Source organism: Uranotaenia lowii, chromosome 2 (assembly GCF_029784155.1).
Source record: "Uranotaenia lowii strain MFRU-FL chromosome 2, ASM2978415v1, whole genome shotgun sequence".
In the NCBI taxonomy this organism is placed as follows: Eukaryota; Metazoa; Arthropoda; class Insecta; order Diptera; family Culicidae; genus Uranotaenia; species Uranotaenia lowii.
The window spans coordinates 258,579,652-258,599,524 of record NC_073692.1 but is presented as its reverse complement, the minus strand read 5'-3'; the positions used below and the strand labels follow the sequence as shown (position 1 = coordinate 258,599,524).

Below are 19,873 nucleotides of genomic sequence, written 5' to 3'. Positions count from 1 at the left end.
GATCGTTAGCCTCCTCAAGTACTAGACATTAAATTTCCATGTTTTTCTCCTTGTTTATCTCCGCAAATAAAGGGCGAGACTTGTCAACGAACAGTTTCTGGTTGGAATCCTGCCAAGTGACCGCTAAAAGTTCGTTTTCCTGTCCATTACGAAATTTTTCAAAAAGTCTAGCTGTTACGAAATTTTTCAAAATGACTAGCAGTCCAAATATTTTGCGCACGATTTGACCACCGTATTTTGTTAATTTTACCGGTGGACAGCTTTTCCACCTTGTAGAAATGAAGTCAAGGCTATTTATGAGCCAGCTAGACGAACCAGTCAGCAAAATTTGACTTTTTTTTTATCACTTTCTCATATTTTCAGATTTAGCTTGAAAAAACCTGTCACATCCCTCTCACTTCATGTAATCAATCATCTTTACTTTTATTCAAATTTTAGCTAACTATTGGATCCTGTAGAACTTCTTAAACGATGTATCATGTGAATTTTGGTCGAATAGTTCATTCCCAGCTGTTTTTTTGGATCATCCACTGGAACTTTTTTGGATTTTTCTCGATTTTGACCAAAAAAAAATTGTCAATGATCTTCAGTACTGGACGCTATCTCAAAAACCACTACACAGATTGTAACCAAATTTTGTACACGTACACATTACATTACTAGGTAGCTTCACTGAAAATTTCATCAATTTCTGTTCATGCATTAAAATGTTATTCACAAAACAAAATGTTGCATACACTCCTTAGAACTTTAAATCAGAGTTCAAGTTTTACGCTAGGCTTCCCCATTATTAAGAATCTGAATTCAAATTTGAAATCAATTCATTTAAGTTTAATTTTAATTTAAAAGCACAAATTAATTTCTGGAATCCAGAGTTTCATTTCTGATCGCAAGTTGCGGTTTTAGATTCTTGCTTGTTGTGCGAATGTTTATTCGAATTGTGGAATAATTCAATTCTCTCTCGATACGAATAAAATTTATTGGAATTGAAGACAGCGAACGTAAGACAATCAAGTGTTATAGTTCAAGACAAAAAAAAAACGTGTTTTCAGACACGTTACATTCCGTTGTTTAATGTGCTTATTTCTAGGAAACTTCAGCAAATATCCTATGAGGCATCGCTTCTCAAATAACTGGCTTGAACTGCGCCTAATTTGTATGACTAACGGGAAACAAAAAAAAAGAAAACGTTTCGAAACTCACCTATGAATTTGCGCAGCACCTGGTGGCAAACGCTGTTGAAATGACATCGTAGGAGGAGGCTGCGGCGAAGGGCCAGTGTCAGCCCTCTGGCCTGGTGGCCCAACCTGCTGCACTGAACGTATAGCCGCTTCCATCTCATTCCGAAGTCAGCATATTTTTGTTCCGCTGGTTTTGTTGTTTCTGACACAGTTGCTGGAAGGTTGTAACAACTTATCAGCTTCTTCTGATTGATTACAAATGATTTTCACACTTCAAGCCTTCCGTGAGCTTACAGCATGACACTCGCTAATTTGGATCATGATCACTTTTTAGCTCCATACGATTTACACTTCGGGATCTTCTGCGCGGCAGCAATTAGCAAGATTGCAACGCTATTAGCGAGAAATTTCACTTCTCTACACACTCAGAAGGCATTCGACTTTTTTCCTTTTCTTCATCAAGAACGGATTACTATTTTCATCTCTTTCTTTTTCAAAGATTATGAGAACGACAATTCACTTTTATTTACCGCACTTTGTTTGTTATCATCAGCTTATTATAGGTTTGAAAATAAAACTACCATATCCCAATTCAAGATCGCACCCACTGCACTCACTATGCACAACTATTTACAAAGAATTATATGCACAATGGATACACGATCACGGTATCATGGCGGCAGCATTTCGAGAAAGGCGTATCATTCCATGTGTCGCGAAACTCTTTCGACGCCTTCCAGCCAAAATAGACAGCGAGAAAATTGCCAAAGATCACCTCATGCACCTGTAAGTAAACGAGTGAAAACAAAAAGTAATTAAAAAGAACATCAATCCATGCTTTTCAGTTACACACGAGTCTCGAAATATGATATGAAGAAAGAATTGAAGACTACAGCAGACAGTGGAACTGAAGACAGCGCACTGCTATTTTCATGACTCAGCAAAAAGCTGTTCAACAAATAAAAAAAACTCCTCGACAATCGAAATGATAAGGTAAACATCCTTATACTGTTCTCGCTGTTTAGTTTTTAACATTGCAATGAGAATATGCCTTCAAAATCGAGTCATTTGCGTCTTTGTGTTTTTCTGTTCATTACTTCTTCCTTCACATTATTTTCCGGTTCATTCGATGTGACCATGAGTCGAGTCTTGTCGTTTTCCAATTCGACGAACACAATACTATTCAACACAATCTTTCTACCTGTGGTAGAAGTGCGCTACCCCAACCTTCATTTGTTCGTTTGTGTTTTTCTCCTTCTTGGGATTTTTCATCAGTTTTGCTCTTCACCTGTTTCGAAAGTTTTCGGTGCTCTTTTTCTTCCGTCGTAGAAAGAACTGGTTCTTACCAGATAAACCAGGTTTTTGATCCCTTCCAGCCAAATCAGATTTTTTTTCGGTTTCTTTTTTCGTGAAGGTTGTTTTTATTACTTTCTTCTGAGGATTCCTGCTGGGTTTCTATTTTAAATTGGAGACACAACATGACCCACAAGTCAAAGAAACGTTCAAAAGCGCGTCGTTAGGACCCTTTTTCTTTTTTTTTCTCCCTGAAGTTTGATTCGTTCAATCATGATCTTCATACAATCGTTTAAGGCGCATGTTTTCAATCTCATGTATAAAGCCTTGAGTATTCATCATAACGCAATTTTGGTAAAAGCTTTTTTCCACTTCTATAGATCTTTTTTTTTAATTTGGTAAATTTGATTAAATAACGACAAAGCACAAATTTTTGTGTCTTATATTATTTTTTCATTGTTCAATTTCAACAGAAGCACACACACCTATCTGCCAGAATACTACAACACGAAATATAAATTAGTTGAAATCCCATGAGGCAACAAGGAAAAATCTGTCTTAAGCGAATGAGAGAGTCAACTACCATGGCGAAGTTAATACAGCATAAGTCTTCTATACCAATGCACAACTAGCAAAAAGCACCTAGAAGATAAATTTTGTACTTTAAATGGAAAATTTTATGTTCATAATTTTTTTACCTTATGTTAGTAGTATTCATATTAATAAAAATCCTAATAAATTTAGGGAGCGTTTCATTCAGTCCTGATTCAGGGCAAAAAATTTTAACGGGAGTTAAATACAATGGGGAAAAAAATCGTTTCAAAATCATTTTGCACTTCAGTGTATGAGAAAAAAAATCATAGATCTAGACTAGCTGATTACATACAAATATATTTGATGTTGTAGTTTTTTTTTTATCATTAATGATTTTGAGATTCTCTCAGTGCTTACACGGAGAAAAAAGACCATAACTATTCTAATTATTTCAACTGGTTATACCAATCATCAAAGCGTAGTTGATTTTTTCGCATCCAACTATAAATATAATAGACTCAACTACAAACTGATGATTGACTTGACGCAATCAACTATGAATATAATGGATTCAACTGTATTCTATAATTGATTCAACTGTAAATAGGATAGATTCAACTGTAAATATGATAGATTCAACTGTAAATATGATAGATTCAACTACATTTGTAAGATTGATTTCAGGCATTTAATTATAAACATGATAGATTCAACAATAACTTCATGGTTGAACTCTCACATTTAACTATAAAGATGATAGATTCAATTGTAATGGTATAATTGATTCAACTATAAATTACTATATTAATAATAAATAATAAATTACTATATTCAACTATATGTTTATGATTGATTGTGTGATACTTGAATAATGTAGTGTTCATCCGTGTTCATCAGCAAAAATTAAAAAAAATCGTAAAATTTGATACGCACAATATGCTGGGCAACCATGCACATCAAAATGCACAAAGAACAACAGCGGAGGAACCAGGACGTGGATATCGGGATTGCCGGGATTTCTAGTATCATGGCGGCTTAAACGAACTAGATGCAAAATGCAAAAATAATGAATAAAAAAAACATACCCATAAAATTATCCAGAAAAAAAACAATCATGATTATGATTAACTTCCAATATAAACAGAAACTAAATTTACAATATTTATAGTTGGCTAGTGAAGTAGACAATGTGCAACTCGAGACCCCATACACCCAACCTTCGGGTAGTGGTCATATCACCTCTTGTCTGCAACTCCGATTCTCTACCTCCCTGTGGTGCTAGCTGGGGTGCGAGCAACCTTAGCGGAGATCGGGTACCCAACCCCGGTGGATGCTTTGGTCGCATGCAGACTGAGTCAGGGGGCTTCGTACGCGTCTGTTCTCCATGTCAGGGGCGGCGTGCGGAGTGCAACAGCGTCCTGGTGGTGTTCGGATCCCAAAACAGCAACAACACGACGGTCCTCCTGCGAGATAGTGGGGTTAGTTGCGGGCCTTGCGAGCCTGTGACTACAAAAAACATAAGCAACGAACAACGAACAACAAATTTCGGATAGTTCACTTCATTGAATCAATTATAGAAATAAAATTGAAACCAGCATATTTATAATTAAAGCAATCATATTATTATTGTTGAACCTACTATACTTACTTACAATCAAATTAATCAATAATATGATTAATATGATTGTAAATATGGTAGGTTCAACAATAATAATATGATTGATTTAATTATAAATATGATGGTTAGTTGAATCTACTATAATTTTTGTTGAATGTATAACATCAATCGTACACTAGTGGAATCTATTATATTTATAGTTGAATGCACAAAATCAATCATACAACCATAGTTGAATGTATTATATATGTTGTTGAATGTACGAAATCAATCAGATTGTCTATTATATGTATTGTTGAAATTTTGATAAAATTCACAATAGTCGCTGAAAACATGCGTTTATGTCGGAATCATACCTCTTTTACAGTTATCGGAAAGATTACAAGTAAATTTAACATTCTGGATCCAAAGTTCGAAAAAATAGTACACAGAATTGTTTTAATAGCCATAGTGCTCACATACCCCGCGTCCTCACTTACCCCGGTGTACCTTACATGAAAATATACACGGAAAGTAATAAAAAGGTAAAATTTACCGAGATAGCAAGGTAAACGCTCGTGAAAGCCAAAAAGGTATCTTTTATCTACACCTTACCTAGCAGCGAGGTAAAGTTTACCTGAATCGAGCAATTCATCGAGAAAAAAGGTGAGGCCAAAAAAGGGAAATCTTACCTAGTAGTCAGGTGAAGTTCACCTGAATTGAGCTAAATAAAAAGGTACAATTCACCTAAATTCAAATAAGATAAAACTTACCTCGCAGTGAGGTGAAGTTGACATGGATTGAGCTAAACAAAACGGTACTTCATCTAGAAAAAAAAAAAACTATTTGCCGAATATAAAAAAAAGGTAAAATTCACCGAGAAAGCTGGGTGGAAAAAATCACATTGCTTCTCGGTAAATTTTACCTTTTTTTTATTTTCCGGGTACCTTCTCGGCAACAAGAATGCAATTCTGAAAATCCATTCTAAAAACTTTCAAGTACTCCATAATGTTGAACCAGAGTATGAATAACAAAAATATTTTACTTCTATTCAACATTCAAGGTGATTTCATCTCGTTCCTTAGCAATTTATTAACTCCTTTATAAAATTGATTAGGATGTTTTGTTTGAAAGTTGAAAGGAACTGTAGGTTCGTATTATTTGCATAATGTAAATCAATAATTTTTTTTTTTGCGCGTCGCACAAGTTAATATAACGTTAACCATTATTTTATTCATGGGACGACGACACATGAAAGGAAAAATTGTGAAGCCTAAACCGTCGCGTAGGCGAACAAAACAACATGACCGTATGAATGTACCTTCCAGTCGTCTACTGCACCCAAGAGGATTCTTAACCGGTTCAAAAAACCATTAGAAACGCCTTGTATGACTGACTGCAAAGCAAGAGGAGCCCACCATAAACAAGCTGCTTATAAAAAAGCATGTGTACGCACTTGAAGGTGATATGGCCGTAATATCACGAAGAACGCGCCACAATCTCGCCTCGGCCACTCGTCTTTCTCCTTCTGGGATGCCTTCTGCTTCGTGCGTGTGTGTCTTTGACTCCCCACGGCCACTTTTGACTTGACTTGACGACGCTGACGGGGGCAGACAGGACTGGCTCGGCACTGGCACTGACAGAGATAGAGTCGGATCAAGGCAAGGCAAACGTGGAACGCGAGCTCTTGGAGAAATATTTGCTAGCTGGCCGGCCATTTTGTTGAATTGTTTATAAAGACGACGATGACGGTGTTTATTAATATTTTATTTATTTCAGGCATCAATTAGGCACGTACAAATCATACACCGAAAACATTCCATTATATTCCGCATTTGTTCAACAACAAGCACACGCTCTTCGTCCGTCAGGAATGATGAAACCCAAACTCGTGGACGAAAAGCACATGGTTTGTTTTTTGCTCGCTTGTTCGAACCATTCGAAATAAATGCCGGCAAAATCAGGCAACGCGGCATCATACAATTCCCGAAACTATTTTCATGTCAGAGAAAAACCTGTTTTGCGACGACCAACTTCCAATAAACTGATGCCTGGCTAAAACACTACATATATAAATATGAATAACAACAATACAAGTAGGTAGGTATCCCGTAGTGCAATCGATTGCTGACTTTTTTTTTCGCTGTTGCGAGTTGTTGTTGCTCCAAATGGCAACCAAACTCGCTGATCCGTTGACGAGAAAACTCATTTTACAGCAACTAGGTATATTTATACTTGAGGAGGTATCAAATAAATGTTGATTCGACTGTTCCACGCTGTATCTTGTGCCTTGGATTCCATTTTTGGGTTAATCCACTCCGCACACGATGTGGCTTTGCTGGATTAAAGGCTGTGGCTGGAGGTGGGCTGAAATAGCGCCGGTCGTCGATTCTAGTAATCGAAATGCAATTCAATGAGACCAACAGCCGTAGGTATAAAGTTAACGACTACACACTGGGAGTTTCATTTATTTTAATCAATAAGGGTTTTTGTGAGAGTTCGTCGAATTTTTACTGTACATGGGTGATTTACTGATTTCGATTTTTCAGCTCGATAAGATTTATATGATTCCCTGGTAAAGTCTTCAATGAATTTTGTGAAGGTAATAATTTACTGAATAACTAAAAGATGATGCACTGCATTGATGCATCATTGATGCAGTTCTCCCAGTAAGAGGCCCCAAAAACAGCTGCATGTGAACTTTTCGACCTAAGTCCATATGGTAAGTCGTTTCAAGAGCTCTAGAGAATCTAACAGTGAGTTAAAATTGGAAAAAAATAGAAGATGATTGATTCCATAATGTAAAGTAATGCGCGAGGTTTTATCAAGCGCAATCCAAAAATTTTGATAGGGTAAGTGATAAAAAAGTTTAATTTTTCTTTGGTTCGTCTAGCTGACTAATAAACAGGCCTGAATTCATTCCTACAAGGTAGAAAAGTTGTCCACCGTTAAAATAAACAAAATACGGCGGTAAAATCGTGCGCAAAACATTTGGATCACTAGTGGGGAATTATTTTTTTTTAGGTAGGGTCTAACACTTTCAAAAAATCGATTTTTTAATTATTTAATTTCTTATTGTAAAACATTTCAAGAATGTTGTGTCAAATTTTCAAGTCAATTGAAGCAAAACTGTAGAAATTATAGGCCTTTATCTCCTCCTATCTAATACTGCAAGAAAGCAAGAGCAGAAACTTCAAACGCGTTTTCCTCGAAAGCACATTTTTGAAGTCCGTGGACATCGTCATTTGAAAACTACTTATCCGATTCTTTTCAATTTTGGAACATATTTTCTACATATAAAATACTAGACCCCGACGTTTTTCTTTCTTTTTTTACTTTGGGGAGATTGTACAGATAAAAAATGGCGGTTTTTTTCGTGAAAAATCGTAGGTTTTACTTTGAAACAGCCACAAAAATTTCATAAAAATTTTTTAAAGTTAAATAAAAACGTTGGGGTCCAGAAAAACATCTATTAAAAATATTTTGCTCTGATTTTTTGACTTCAGATAATCCGGGCTGAGATACAGTGTCCACCGCAAATCCTGTTTTCTAAAAGGCATCCTCGAAAGTGCTCCGTCACCGGCTCATTTTTCAATATTAAAAAAGACATACACCGTCTTAGCCGATTTAGGCTTTACAGACTGAATAAATGACGTGGACAACTTAAGATTAACATTTAACACCCAGTACCGAGATGGGAATCGAACCCATGCCATCAGTGGACCAGCGACTACCGTCTTACCACGCTAACCACTCGACCACCGAGACGTACAAACCATCTTTGGCGGCGTACAGGAGAACGGAGTGTGGAGGCGAAGGATGAACCACGAGCTCGCGCGACTCTACAGCGAACCCAGTACCCAGAAGGTGGTGAAGACTGGCCGGATACGCTGGGCGGGACATGTTGCGAGAATGCCGGACGACTGTCCTGCAAAACAGGTGTTCGCTACGAATCCGGTAGGAACAAGACGAGCGGGGGCGCAACGTGCGAGGTGGTTAGACCAAGTGGAGCGTGATCTGGCGAACGTGGGGTGCCCGAGGAATTGGAGAACGGTTGCCATGGATCGAGTGAATTTTAGGAATTATGTTCGTCAAGTTATGTCGTGAGACGGAATACTATATAAATAAAAATACAAATAAATACCTTAAGGAGGCTAACGATCTGTGGAAGCAGCAAATCAGTCAGTGTTTCATAACGATTGACACGATGAATGGCTAAATATACAAAGAAAACTGATTCCAAACGCTTTCGTTTTTCCTGCATAGCACTTCAATAACTTTATCAAAGTTTCTGGATCTGGAATTTGCCTTGATTTGGAAAAAGGTCATAGAATATTAAAGATAATATATTACGACGAAAAATGTAAATACACTGAGGTTTTTTTACGCGGTATTTCGTTCCGCGTAAAAAAAACCGCGTTAATTCGAAAATCCGCGTAAAAAAAACCGCGTTAATTCGAAAATCCGCGTAAAAAAACCGCGTTAATTCGAAAATCCGCGTAAAAAAAACCTCTGTAATTCGAAAATCCACGTAAAAAATCCATTTTAATTAAAAAATTCAAACAAAACAGCACGTTACTAAAAAAACGCGTAAGAACCATGATTATTTAAAAATTTGCGTACAATGATAGTTTATTTTTAAGATAAAAAACAAAATCAATTAGATTAATAGAATAGTAGAATATAGTGAGGCTTATTTGACAGTGTGGAATTCAGATCGTCTCATGTCTCATGTCCCAGGTCTCATGTTCCATGTCTCAGGTTTCATGTCTCAGGTTTCATGTCTCAGGTCTCATGTTCCATGTCTCAGGTCTCAGGTCTCATGTCTCATGTCTCAGGTCTCAGGTCTCATGTCTCATGTCTTAGGTCTCATGTCTCAGGTCTCATGTCTCAGGTCTCATGTCTCAGGTCTCAAGTCTCAGGTCTCATGTCTCATATCTCGTGTCTCAGATCTCGAGTCTCATATTTTAGGTCTCAAATCTCAGGTCTCAGGTCTCATGTCTCAGGTCTCAGGTCTCAAGTCTCAGGTCTCAGGTCACAGATCTCATGTATCACGTTCTTAGTCTCAGAGCTAAGATTTTCCCAACTACAAAAAGATTCTAAGTGTTTTTCTTTGAAAAAGTCTTAGAATATTTTCTCTGACAAACCGCGTTAATTCGAAAATCCGCGTAAAAAAAAACCGCGTTAATTCGAAAATCCGCGTATAAAAAGCCGCGTAAAAAAAACCGTGTAAAAAAAAAAACCGCGTAAAAAAAAAACCTCAGTGTATTTTGAAGCTTTTTTGGTTGATGTAGTTGAAAGATTGTTGCAGAGATTGCACCTGAATAAAATGATTAACCCAATACACAAAAAATTGGAATAGTTTGAATGCAAAAGTGGAAGAATTTGCCGAAACATAGTCATGCGTAGAACTTAAACCGTAAAATTATGATCACAATCGCTGGGCCAAGGTTGCCGAAATCACAGAAAAATCAATAAATTCACAGAATTTTGAGCAAATTTTCATCACAGAATCTGTGTCACAAAACAAAGAATTTTAGAAATATTCACAGGTTTCACAGAATTTTAAAATAACATACGTTCATCAAAAATTTATTTTTTTTCGTCAATATGAATTTTGGATTTTTACCTAAAAATTGGAAAGTATGAAAGTAATGTTAATTGATTTTTCTCAAGTAAAATGTATAAAAGACGCAATTTGACATGACTTGTTAATGAAATTTTTGAAAAAAAAACAATCAAAGAATTTTTGAGTAAAATCACAGAAAGATAATTTATTTTCGTGAAAACAAATTTTTTTCGGTAACCTTGCGCTGCGTACATCCTAGTATCGTAAGTGAGTAAAAATAGAGAAAGGAATAAAAGATTTGAAATTGCGCTTCAGAACCGAGGTTACCTCTGCATCAAAGTTGCCGAAATCACAGAAAAATCTCTAATTTCACAGAATTTTGAGCAAATTTTCATTACAGAATCTGTTTCACGGAACAAAGAATTTTGGGAATATTCACAGATTTCATAGATTTTTTGTACCTACGTATTTTCAAAATTATTATTTTTTATGTCAATATAACTTTTCGGATTCGTAAGTTACGATTGGAAGAATATGATAAGATTAATAAGGTTAATTGATTTTGCTCAAGTAAAATGTATGTATAAAAGACCCGATCACCCGAAACCCATCACGAAATTTTTGGGTGAAATCACAGAAAGTCAGAGTTTTTTTTCGCCAAAGCACAGATTTTATTTTTCGGCAACCTTGCTCGGCATCCTAGCAACATACACCCAAAATAATTTTCACTTAAAAAATAAGTGACATCTGTAGTGAATTCTCGCCATACGTAATTTCATTTGAATTTTAAGTGATGGGTCAAGTGAATTCACTTAAGTGACCGGTCAAATGAATTAAACTAGGAAATTCGAGTGAAATTTATCTGAGTTTCTAAGTAAGTTTCTAGTTAATTATCTCACGCGTTTTTTTAAATAAAAAAAGAACATTTATAGAACACCACTTCGATTTCAAATACTTACATTACGCTTTCACCATAAATTTATTGATTGGAAAATTCCATCGTAATCCCAAGACAGATCGATTACTGCGGATAGTGCGACTTCTAAATCTTCCCTGCTGCAAACCAGAAAATATGTCCAGTTCAACCCACAAGCTGAAACATGATAACACCTTTAAATAACTTATCCTCACATCACGTTTAACACAAACTACCGCCAAAATCGCCTAGTAAAGAATTGGGAAAATCCAAATCCAGCATAAACTTTAAACGCTGCTCTTTAAAATTTGCCATTTTGAACTCTGAAAATAAACACAATTACAACCCGACATTCACTTGAAATTCAAGTGATGGGGAAGTGAATATTTTTTCTCACTTCAAATTCAAGTGACGACTGAAGTGAAAGTGGATAAATTCACTTGAAATTTAAGTGACTGCCAAGTGAAATGTATATGTCGCACTTGAATGGAAGAAAATCCTTGGATCCTTGTTTTTAAATGAAAAATCATGTGTATTTTAAGAGTGGATTTGGGTTCAGTGTAATTTTGGTTGGAATTGGGGCGAACAGGGTGACCATTGAGTTTTCAAATTCCAAGTTTTTTTCCTGGTTTTCCGATTGAGATTTTATAATTTTTTCGGTTTGAAAATTTGGTGATATTTGTTGATATTTTAAAGAAAATAAACTATTAGCAAATTGTAACGCAAAGCACACATTTAAAGGAGCAAAAAATGGGGATGCTGATACTTTGAAAATTTTAGGTTAAAGCTTCGATTGAAAATTAGTTTATTTTACCTGTTCTCACATTGAATAACACTATTGCGCTCTGATTCTCTGAAATTTGAAATAATAATCTTGAACGATGAATTTGATATTTAATTACTGAACCATAAATCAGAAATTAATTTTAAATTTGGTTTCAGGATTCGAACTTTAATTTCAGTTTCAGAATCTTATACTTATTAAGCATTTTGAAGTTTTATTTAGATTCTCGTCTATAATACTGATGTGTTTTAGAGCCTAGTATCTGAGAGCTGGATTTGGCATATATTCTGGTTAAATTCTGAATCTGTATTTCCAATCCGAACTCAAAAATTTATATCTTAATACGAATTTTAAATTTTAAATCTTAATCGATATTTTGAGAACTTTTCTCAGTAGGATTTTTTCTCTATTCAAATTTTGTTTTTCTTTTAAATAAATTCTTAACGCAGACGATATCAAAATATTCAAACGTGATTCCGTCACTCATATAATTATGATCTGTAATTATAGAATCCCACAAAAACTTGGTATCTTATTCCGGTAGCCACCCAATTTAATTTTTTGTTTTCTGCATTTTTCCGCGCTTGGCCTTATGAATGCTAGATTCTCAAAAGATAAATATTAAGTAAATAGTAAAAATTTACTTTCGAAACCATACAAGTTTTTGCTACTTGTCAGTAATTTGTTATTAAACAAACTTTTTCAATAGTTTTTGATAAATTCCAGTAATTGTAATTTGTAATTTATTAATTTTAACGCAGCCTGTCGGTTACAATTAACTATTAGTTCAGGTTAAGGAAATTACTTGTGTCACAAAACGCGTGGAATATTAATAAATGTTTTGATAACGAATATAATATTTGCGTTATGTAGCTCTGTTCAACGCGGTCTTGAAGGTTGTTAGCGAGCTGGTTTGTCTTGTCGCCAAAGGCAAGTTGTTCCAACAGGAGGGGCCATACACCAGTATACTCTTCCTAGAGGTTGTGGTATGTTGGGGGATGATGAAGCATTTAGATCGCTCGTTCCTCCCTCGCTGGAGGTGAGAAAGGAGATATGCAGGTAGCTTTTGGTCGTAACCCTGGCGCATGAAGCAGTGTCTATAGTACACACATATAACACAAACCAAGAAGTTTTGATTTTATTAGAATTTCAAATTTTTAAATAAGTAATTATGCCTTTCTTAAACTCTACTCAAAAACGCCGAAAATGAGTTAAGTTACTTAAAAAGGGAAATTTGAGATGGCTTCACAAAATTCGCTGTATTTTTTACTATGTTCAATATAGTAAATTAATTGAAACTTTATTCCTCCTTTGATTGGAAATAGAAAATATTCAATTGAGAAGAGATTCTAACAAAAAAAAGCGATTAGATTACTCGTTTCGAGTTTAGATATATGTATAAAAATCGTATATCAATTTGTTTTTGCAGGTCGTTTCTGAAACTCTGTTCTTCTTATTTTGAGCTCTTTTAAAAAGGTTCTATTTACAAACAAATCAGGAATGAAATTTCTATCAATTATCAACATTTTTTAGAGAAAGTTTTGTAAAAGAAAAATCATTGAAAAAACATTGATTACGATATTTTCCATACAAACATTCGTCCAAAAAAGTATTAAATCGCCTGTTGGAAGATAATGAACCCCATTTTTTAACCGGTCGCATTTTTTTCGCGTCAACCTATTTTGATGAAACTCTGCGAGGTACTAAATCAAAACTAATTGAAATCTTTTGGCCAAATTTCAAGCTTTTTTCAATGAAAATTGTATAAAAATACAGCGATTTTTGTGAAGCAATCCCAAATTTCCCTTTTTCACGAGAATAGCTGTATTTTTTTTCAGTCATTGTACAGTCTTCATATTTTGTGAATTATTAGCTGGATAGTTGAACCAGATTATGTGAAAATCTCGAAAAAAAATATCAACCCAGACAGACATGGCATATTCTCGTGCAAAAAATGCAGGAAGCACAAAATTTTGGCGATTTTCAATACATATACATATTAAGGTTTTTGTCTCAATTAAACTTCAACCATTTGAGGCGCGTTATGATGCCGAAAATTGTTGGTTTCTTTCTGAATGTACAAAGGATTTTATACAAGTATGAAATCAAGTTATGAGAGAGCAAATGATAAAACAACAAAAATCATTTGAAATTGGCAACTCGTTACTACTAAGCCCATATCTGGTATTAAATACTGTCTTAGTTTTGAGTTAATGTTTTTTCTAAAAATATTTAACCGTTTCTTTTTGTTTAAACTTTAATAAAACGAAATAATGAACATTCCAGCAAACTTTCTCAAATTTTTGCCGACGTGAGATGCATAAATAACTTGGTTCATTTCGTCATTACGAGGGCCTACGGAACCATCTTTCTCGGGCCCGTCGACATAGGTAAAATAGCGTTGTACTATCCCTAACGAATGGTTTCAAGAAACCCTTGCGCCTAGTCTTTTTGACTATGTGGGAGTAGCCCCACCGGAATGAAGAGAAAATTTATAACATTTTATTTGCCTAACATCCTTGCAGCGCATTTCTGCCCACTGTGGTGCGAAAATGACTAGCGCTGGGAGCAGTAGGTACTTTGCTGTAGAGTTCGGTACGACTTGGCTCATTTTAGTCATGCCGTTCTTCTTACGTTGGATTCATATTGCTTAACAGAGAAAAAAAATCGAAACCCAGCAGAATCGACCATAAGCGCACACGAGAGACGACAAGGCGAAACTCAGCAGGGAAGCGAAAGTATGTCTGGGTGTGTCCTATATAAAACATCTTAAATGACGAAAATTATTGCCATTCCAACGTAATATTCTCACCAGCAGCGGTTATGGGGGAACGGCCATATCCATCCCATGTTCTGCGTCTCTCATAGTAGCGCTGATCTGATGGTGCATTTTTTCGACGTCAGTTATTTCGTTGAAAAAGTCGCATCGTCAAGCAGAATCTCAAGAGCCATTATAACTTCAATTACGTAATTGTGTCCAATAACAGTTACGTTTTTCCGCATCGTATTAAACGAAATTGCTCCAATGAATAAATTGTTGAATAGTGCTTGTGCGGCCGAATTCCACGACTAATACTTCCATTACTTAACAACAGTACAGATCAACAATACAATATTTTGGAAATATCCAATACTCAAAGCAACATAGAACATGGATAAAATAATACAAAATAATCTGAATCGAAATTGTTATTCCGCATTATGGTGGAGCATTTTGTGCAAAAATATGGTTGTTCCCGAAAAATTATCCCTTTCGAGTTAGCTGGGAAAAGGTCATATAAGTCACTAAATATGCCTGTTACACAAAAAGACATCATTGATTCACTATTAAAAAATTTTCATCATAAAATTATAGGTTTTTTTTTCTTGATGAAATAGTAAACAAAACATAAATGGTGGAAATCGTGACATCATGATGCGCCAATTTTTAATTTAACAATTTTAAATCTAAATTTAAAATAGAAAAAAAGTGATGTATGATGATAAATCACTTCTAATACGGTGTTTTTTTCAAATTTCGGAAAATGCGAACTGGGTGGTCGCGTGGATAGATCAAATGCAAATTGGAAGGTACCAAATTTTGGGTTGGGTCGGCCATATCAATTGTTCACTATTTTTCTATTTCGTACATCCATCCAATATAGGGGTCAAAGGGTCGCCAAATAGGATCTTCTATATTAACTCTCGTGATTATGCATCAAATAAGGTAGAAAATTTGTACATCGAAGTCTGAAGGAATGGATAATTATTTATTATAATAAAAATCTTTGATCAATTGATTTCAGGTATCAAATTTCGGATCAGGTCTCGGCAAAAGGAGTCGTCCAGATTCATTGTTCACTGTTTTTGCGATATCGACGCTACATCGATTTAACACTTAACACATCCACACTTGGTATATAGGTATGTACCTATTAATACCTTCAGAATCAAATGACGTAAAACACTTTTCCGCTAAAACTGTCTTATTCCTCTACCGACCTTCCAAGATTGGGGGATCTTTAATAAATATTATTATTATTATTTAGATCATGACCACAAAAAAAGTGGTGGAAAAACTGTACTTTTAAATCGCCAAAGATGTTCATGTCACAGTAGATTAACTAAAAAAAAATAGAAAAAATTGACGTTATTCGTCATATTTTGCCATCTTTTCATTTATAAAATACATACGAATCACAGAATTCATGACGACTATTCAAATGTAGCTGTTTTCGAAATTTTTATCAATCTGCTTTTTCTGAGACTATTCTAGCACCTAAAGCACGCCTTTGCACTGGATTTGGATTATGTCAACCTAAGGTTTGGCAAAGAAGGACGAGATTTAGTGTAAGAGGATAGCAAAAGGGGATGTCCATAATAAAATTTCAGGAAAAATTTACCATTTTCTTACTAGAAATTCACACGCCAAATTTGAGTAAAATCAGACAATTGAAATGAATTGCCCAACGAGCCTGGTCTAAAGTTTCTAGAAGATTTCCAGACGTTATGTTTCTGCACGAGTAGAAAAACCGTGTTTTAATTTTTCTTCCAATACGCGTTAATTCCGATTAGATCTGATTTTATTGAAGCCACGACAAACATTTCACTCTAAGATAGCATCTTAATAAAATTTACATTAAATAAATATGAGAAAAATTAAAAAAATAAATTTTAGTTATACGACTTCAGTTATTCTTACCATTTTGTTGTGAAAGGTACGATTAGAACAATTTTTGTTATATAAGAATTTTAAAATTTTACAGTTCTATATTTCACACCATTGGCCACATGTTCAAAAACAAACAAGTAACAATATGACTTATATAAAAGCGGATTTTTTTTTACAATTACTGAATAAGAATGATTTATCATGAACATTTTTAAAGCACTCCAGTAATCAGTGGTCAGTAATAGATGTGTAAGTGTTCGTAGCCACAATTATTAGTTTTGTTATCGGTTTTATCACGGTAACAAAACTCTTTCAAACTGGATATTCATAGATTAATAATTATTTATTTTCTTTTTTGCCAATTATGAATTTTCAAATAATTCAATTCACTAGCATTGAATTGTAGAATCAAAAAGTTAAAGTGTCAGCTTAAAAAGTTCTAACCATATCTCATATTTGTCTAAAACTGTTCTTAGGCCCAGAATCTCATATGTACTATATTCCACAACAAAATTAGCTATTCATCATGACTACAGATTACGTGGCACTAAAGTGTTTATTTTCGTAAGAATTCTGCAGCCGAGAAAAATGTGCTATCGTTTTCAAAGTACATCTACCATTACCTGTGTTTGAAAGAAGACTGATACTAAAAGTAGCTTTAATTTTTTTTTTTGAAAATTTGTTATAAATGTACATAGTAATTCTGAATTCAACATAAACATTTCGTAAAACATATTTAATGTTACATAACAAAATGTTACATAAAATACACGTGCTTTCAAGCTATGATTGGTTTATTAGGAATAAAAATATAAGCTTAAATTTATTGAAGGCACAAAACTGGAATAAAATGTTTGCCTGAAACACATGGAAAACCTGTCCATTGGTGCAGGAAACAAAAGTTCCAATGGTTATCTCGATGACAGAACTTTGACCAATCAATCACATGATGTTGAGAGTGATGACACACTTTACCAACATGAAGACACGCTTCATCAACATGTCACATGTGCAGGGGAAATTTTTGACTGCTCTTACTTCTGCCTTTGGTCGAATGTAACATCTTTATGTGATAGTATCTTACACTGGGGGTTTTGCTTATCCATAATGCATCTGGAGACTTTTAATCATCTTTTCACTTGGCTAATTGCTTAGCATTCTATTTCAAACACATTCACAGCTTAACTATATCGCTTGATTACTTTCGTTCGCCAATAAAATATAAAATAGAATGTAAATTATATTTATGAAATTTTACACAGTAACATATAACTCACTTCATCCTTCACACAGTGGCCAGGAGGTACACTATTTTACGGCTTTTCTGCTTGCTGCTATTTTTTGATAGTACTATTCAAGCTGTTACTATTGTCGTTGTTGCTCTTGTTGTTCTTGCCAAACCAATCGACTGGACGATTCCAGTCGCCAATCCACCTTACTTTTGCTGCTCTCAGCTATCACTCCTTAGAAACCCAACTTATTATTTTTTGCAATTTCGCGAACTAAACGCAGCAGACACTGCTCACTGCACTGAAGCACTTGGGGCTTATCAATCGAAAATATTCATCCCAGATGGCGATGGGATAAACTTTAAACAGTGTCTATTGGTTAGACCAAAACAGCAATCGGTGAACTCTTCTAGTTCGCAACAGACCCATCTTTCGAATTACGAGGAAGATGTATGGAAAAATATGTGTATGACATTGACGGAGCTCACTCAAAACCCACTGCAATTATTCCGGATAAGCCCGAGAGCACACTATACACTTTTTGTTCGGTCAACGTTGCACAGTTCAAACACAAGGATTCGACGTCCTTCTTGAGATGTACGTACGTGATGTTCCGGCGGAAACGGTTCCCTTGATTCGTACAGTCCTGGAACAGCACACGCGAAAAATCGCGACAGTAACACTGAAAATTTTGCTGCCTTCGTTTCGGCTCGGTGTGTCGATGAACCGCGCGCTTAGAGAAGGTGAAAATTTACGTGGAAAAACAAAAACGTCTATGCCAAGAGCGCTACCAGAGTGCTGCTGCTGAGATGTACACACACGCGACGGCGGCCATTTTCTTTTCCGAACACCACATTCGCATTTCGCTCAGCTGGCTCGATCCGACGAAACATTCTGTGCTCACTTCACTCCCTCTCTGTCTCTCATGTTTTGGGCTCAGCTCTCCCTCATCGTACGACGAATTTTCCTCTCCTCGACGAAACCTAACCTAAAGAAGGCGAATAAAAAAAAAACGGTTCCAACGTGACGGGTACTGTTCTGTTGCTATTATTGTTGTTTTTGCCTGCCAATGCTTTTGTTGTTGCCATCATCATCCCATCGAAGTGTGGCCGATTCCATCCGCGCACACATTTACACACCATGCATTTAAACCAGAAAGCATGAGAGCAGAGAAATCCCACAAAAGCATGAATTCGCTGGGTCGGGCTACCATCTTTCTGGATCAATTTATTCGTGCATGAAGGTCATGTCTCTATTGAATAGTTCTATTTTATAGTATCAAATAAATGATAACCATTTTTACTTATTTTCGTTCATTTTAAAAATATTATAATTTAGAAATTCAAACTGGCTACCCTATCATTGAAATAAGCTCACAGCGACTTGTAGAGCGAATGTGTACAAGTTCACCGATTTACGGATAGAGGAGACGGTGTGCATAAGAAATGAAAACGTTTACGATGGACTGATGTACCCAGTCCCGACAAGGGCCCTTAAAAATAATTCCCAAAAATAATCAGTTGATTATCGATTTAGTTCAATACTCACCAAGGAGAAAAGTATCTCAAACACAATTTTAACACTTTTGGAAACACGTCTTTAATCACAGCGATTGACCAACATCCTGCAGCGTAGTCGTTTTCAATGCGAAATGGCTGACATTTTACTCTTCTCTCCACACAAAATAATGGCTCCTATGCAATACGCAACACATCCATAGCTAAAATACACACAGCCATACCTTCCCTGATAAAAAAAAAACAGCTAACTCCATCTGTGTTTCCTTTGCTAGAGCTTCTGGCCTTTTACTGAAGAGAGATCGCTGGGTTTGAGCACGTGTTTGTGAATCGTTTCGTTTTGGGGGAACACTCATTCCTCTGAGCGGAAAATGCAGAAATTTTACTAACTATTCAAAACGACGTATGCGGTAGGAGTTATTTATTCATTTAAAATTAGAAACTTTTAACATCAAACATAAGTTTTACATTTAACCTTTCTACGACGCAAAACCCATACAAAATTGATTACGACTCTATGAAAAACGATGATAGCGAACCTCCGAAGTCTGCCCAGTCGAATTGTCTAATTCATTCCCCCGAACGATAACATTGCGATTGTC

At 35.5% G+C, this 19,873-nt stretch overlaps 1 protein-coding gene across 5 annotated transcripts in view; it reads right to left on the bottom strand.

The window, feature by feature from the left end:
• Window positions 1-19,504, bottom strand: part of LOC129750017 (uncharacterized) — a 134,908-nt gene extending 115,404 nt beyond the window's left edge. For 2 of the 5 annotated variants that reach the window (XM_055745200.1, XM_055745202.1), the window contains exons 1-2: window positions 17,803-18,605; window positions 1,204-1,965 (exon numbers count right to left, since the gene is read on the bottom strand). In XM_055745200.1, coding sequence (XP_055601175.1) covers window positions 1,204-1,337 — 134 coding nt within the window. In that variant the 5' untranslated portion in view covers window positions 1,338-1,965; window positions 17,803-18,605. Of the gene's footprint in view, window positions 1-1,203; window positions 1,966-17,802; window positions 18,606-19,302 lie in introns of those variants that run through there. The other 3 variants (XM_055745197.1, XM_055745201.1, XM_055745198.1) reach the window with 2 other exon arrangements.
• Window positions 19,505-19,873: the final 369 nt, after the last annotated feature.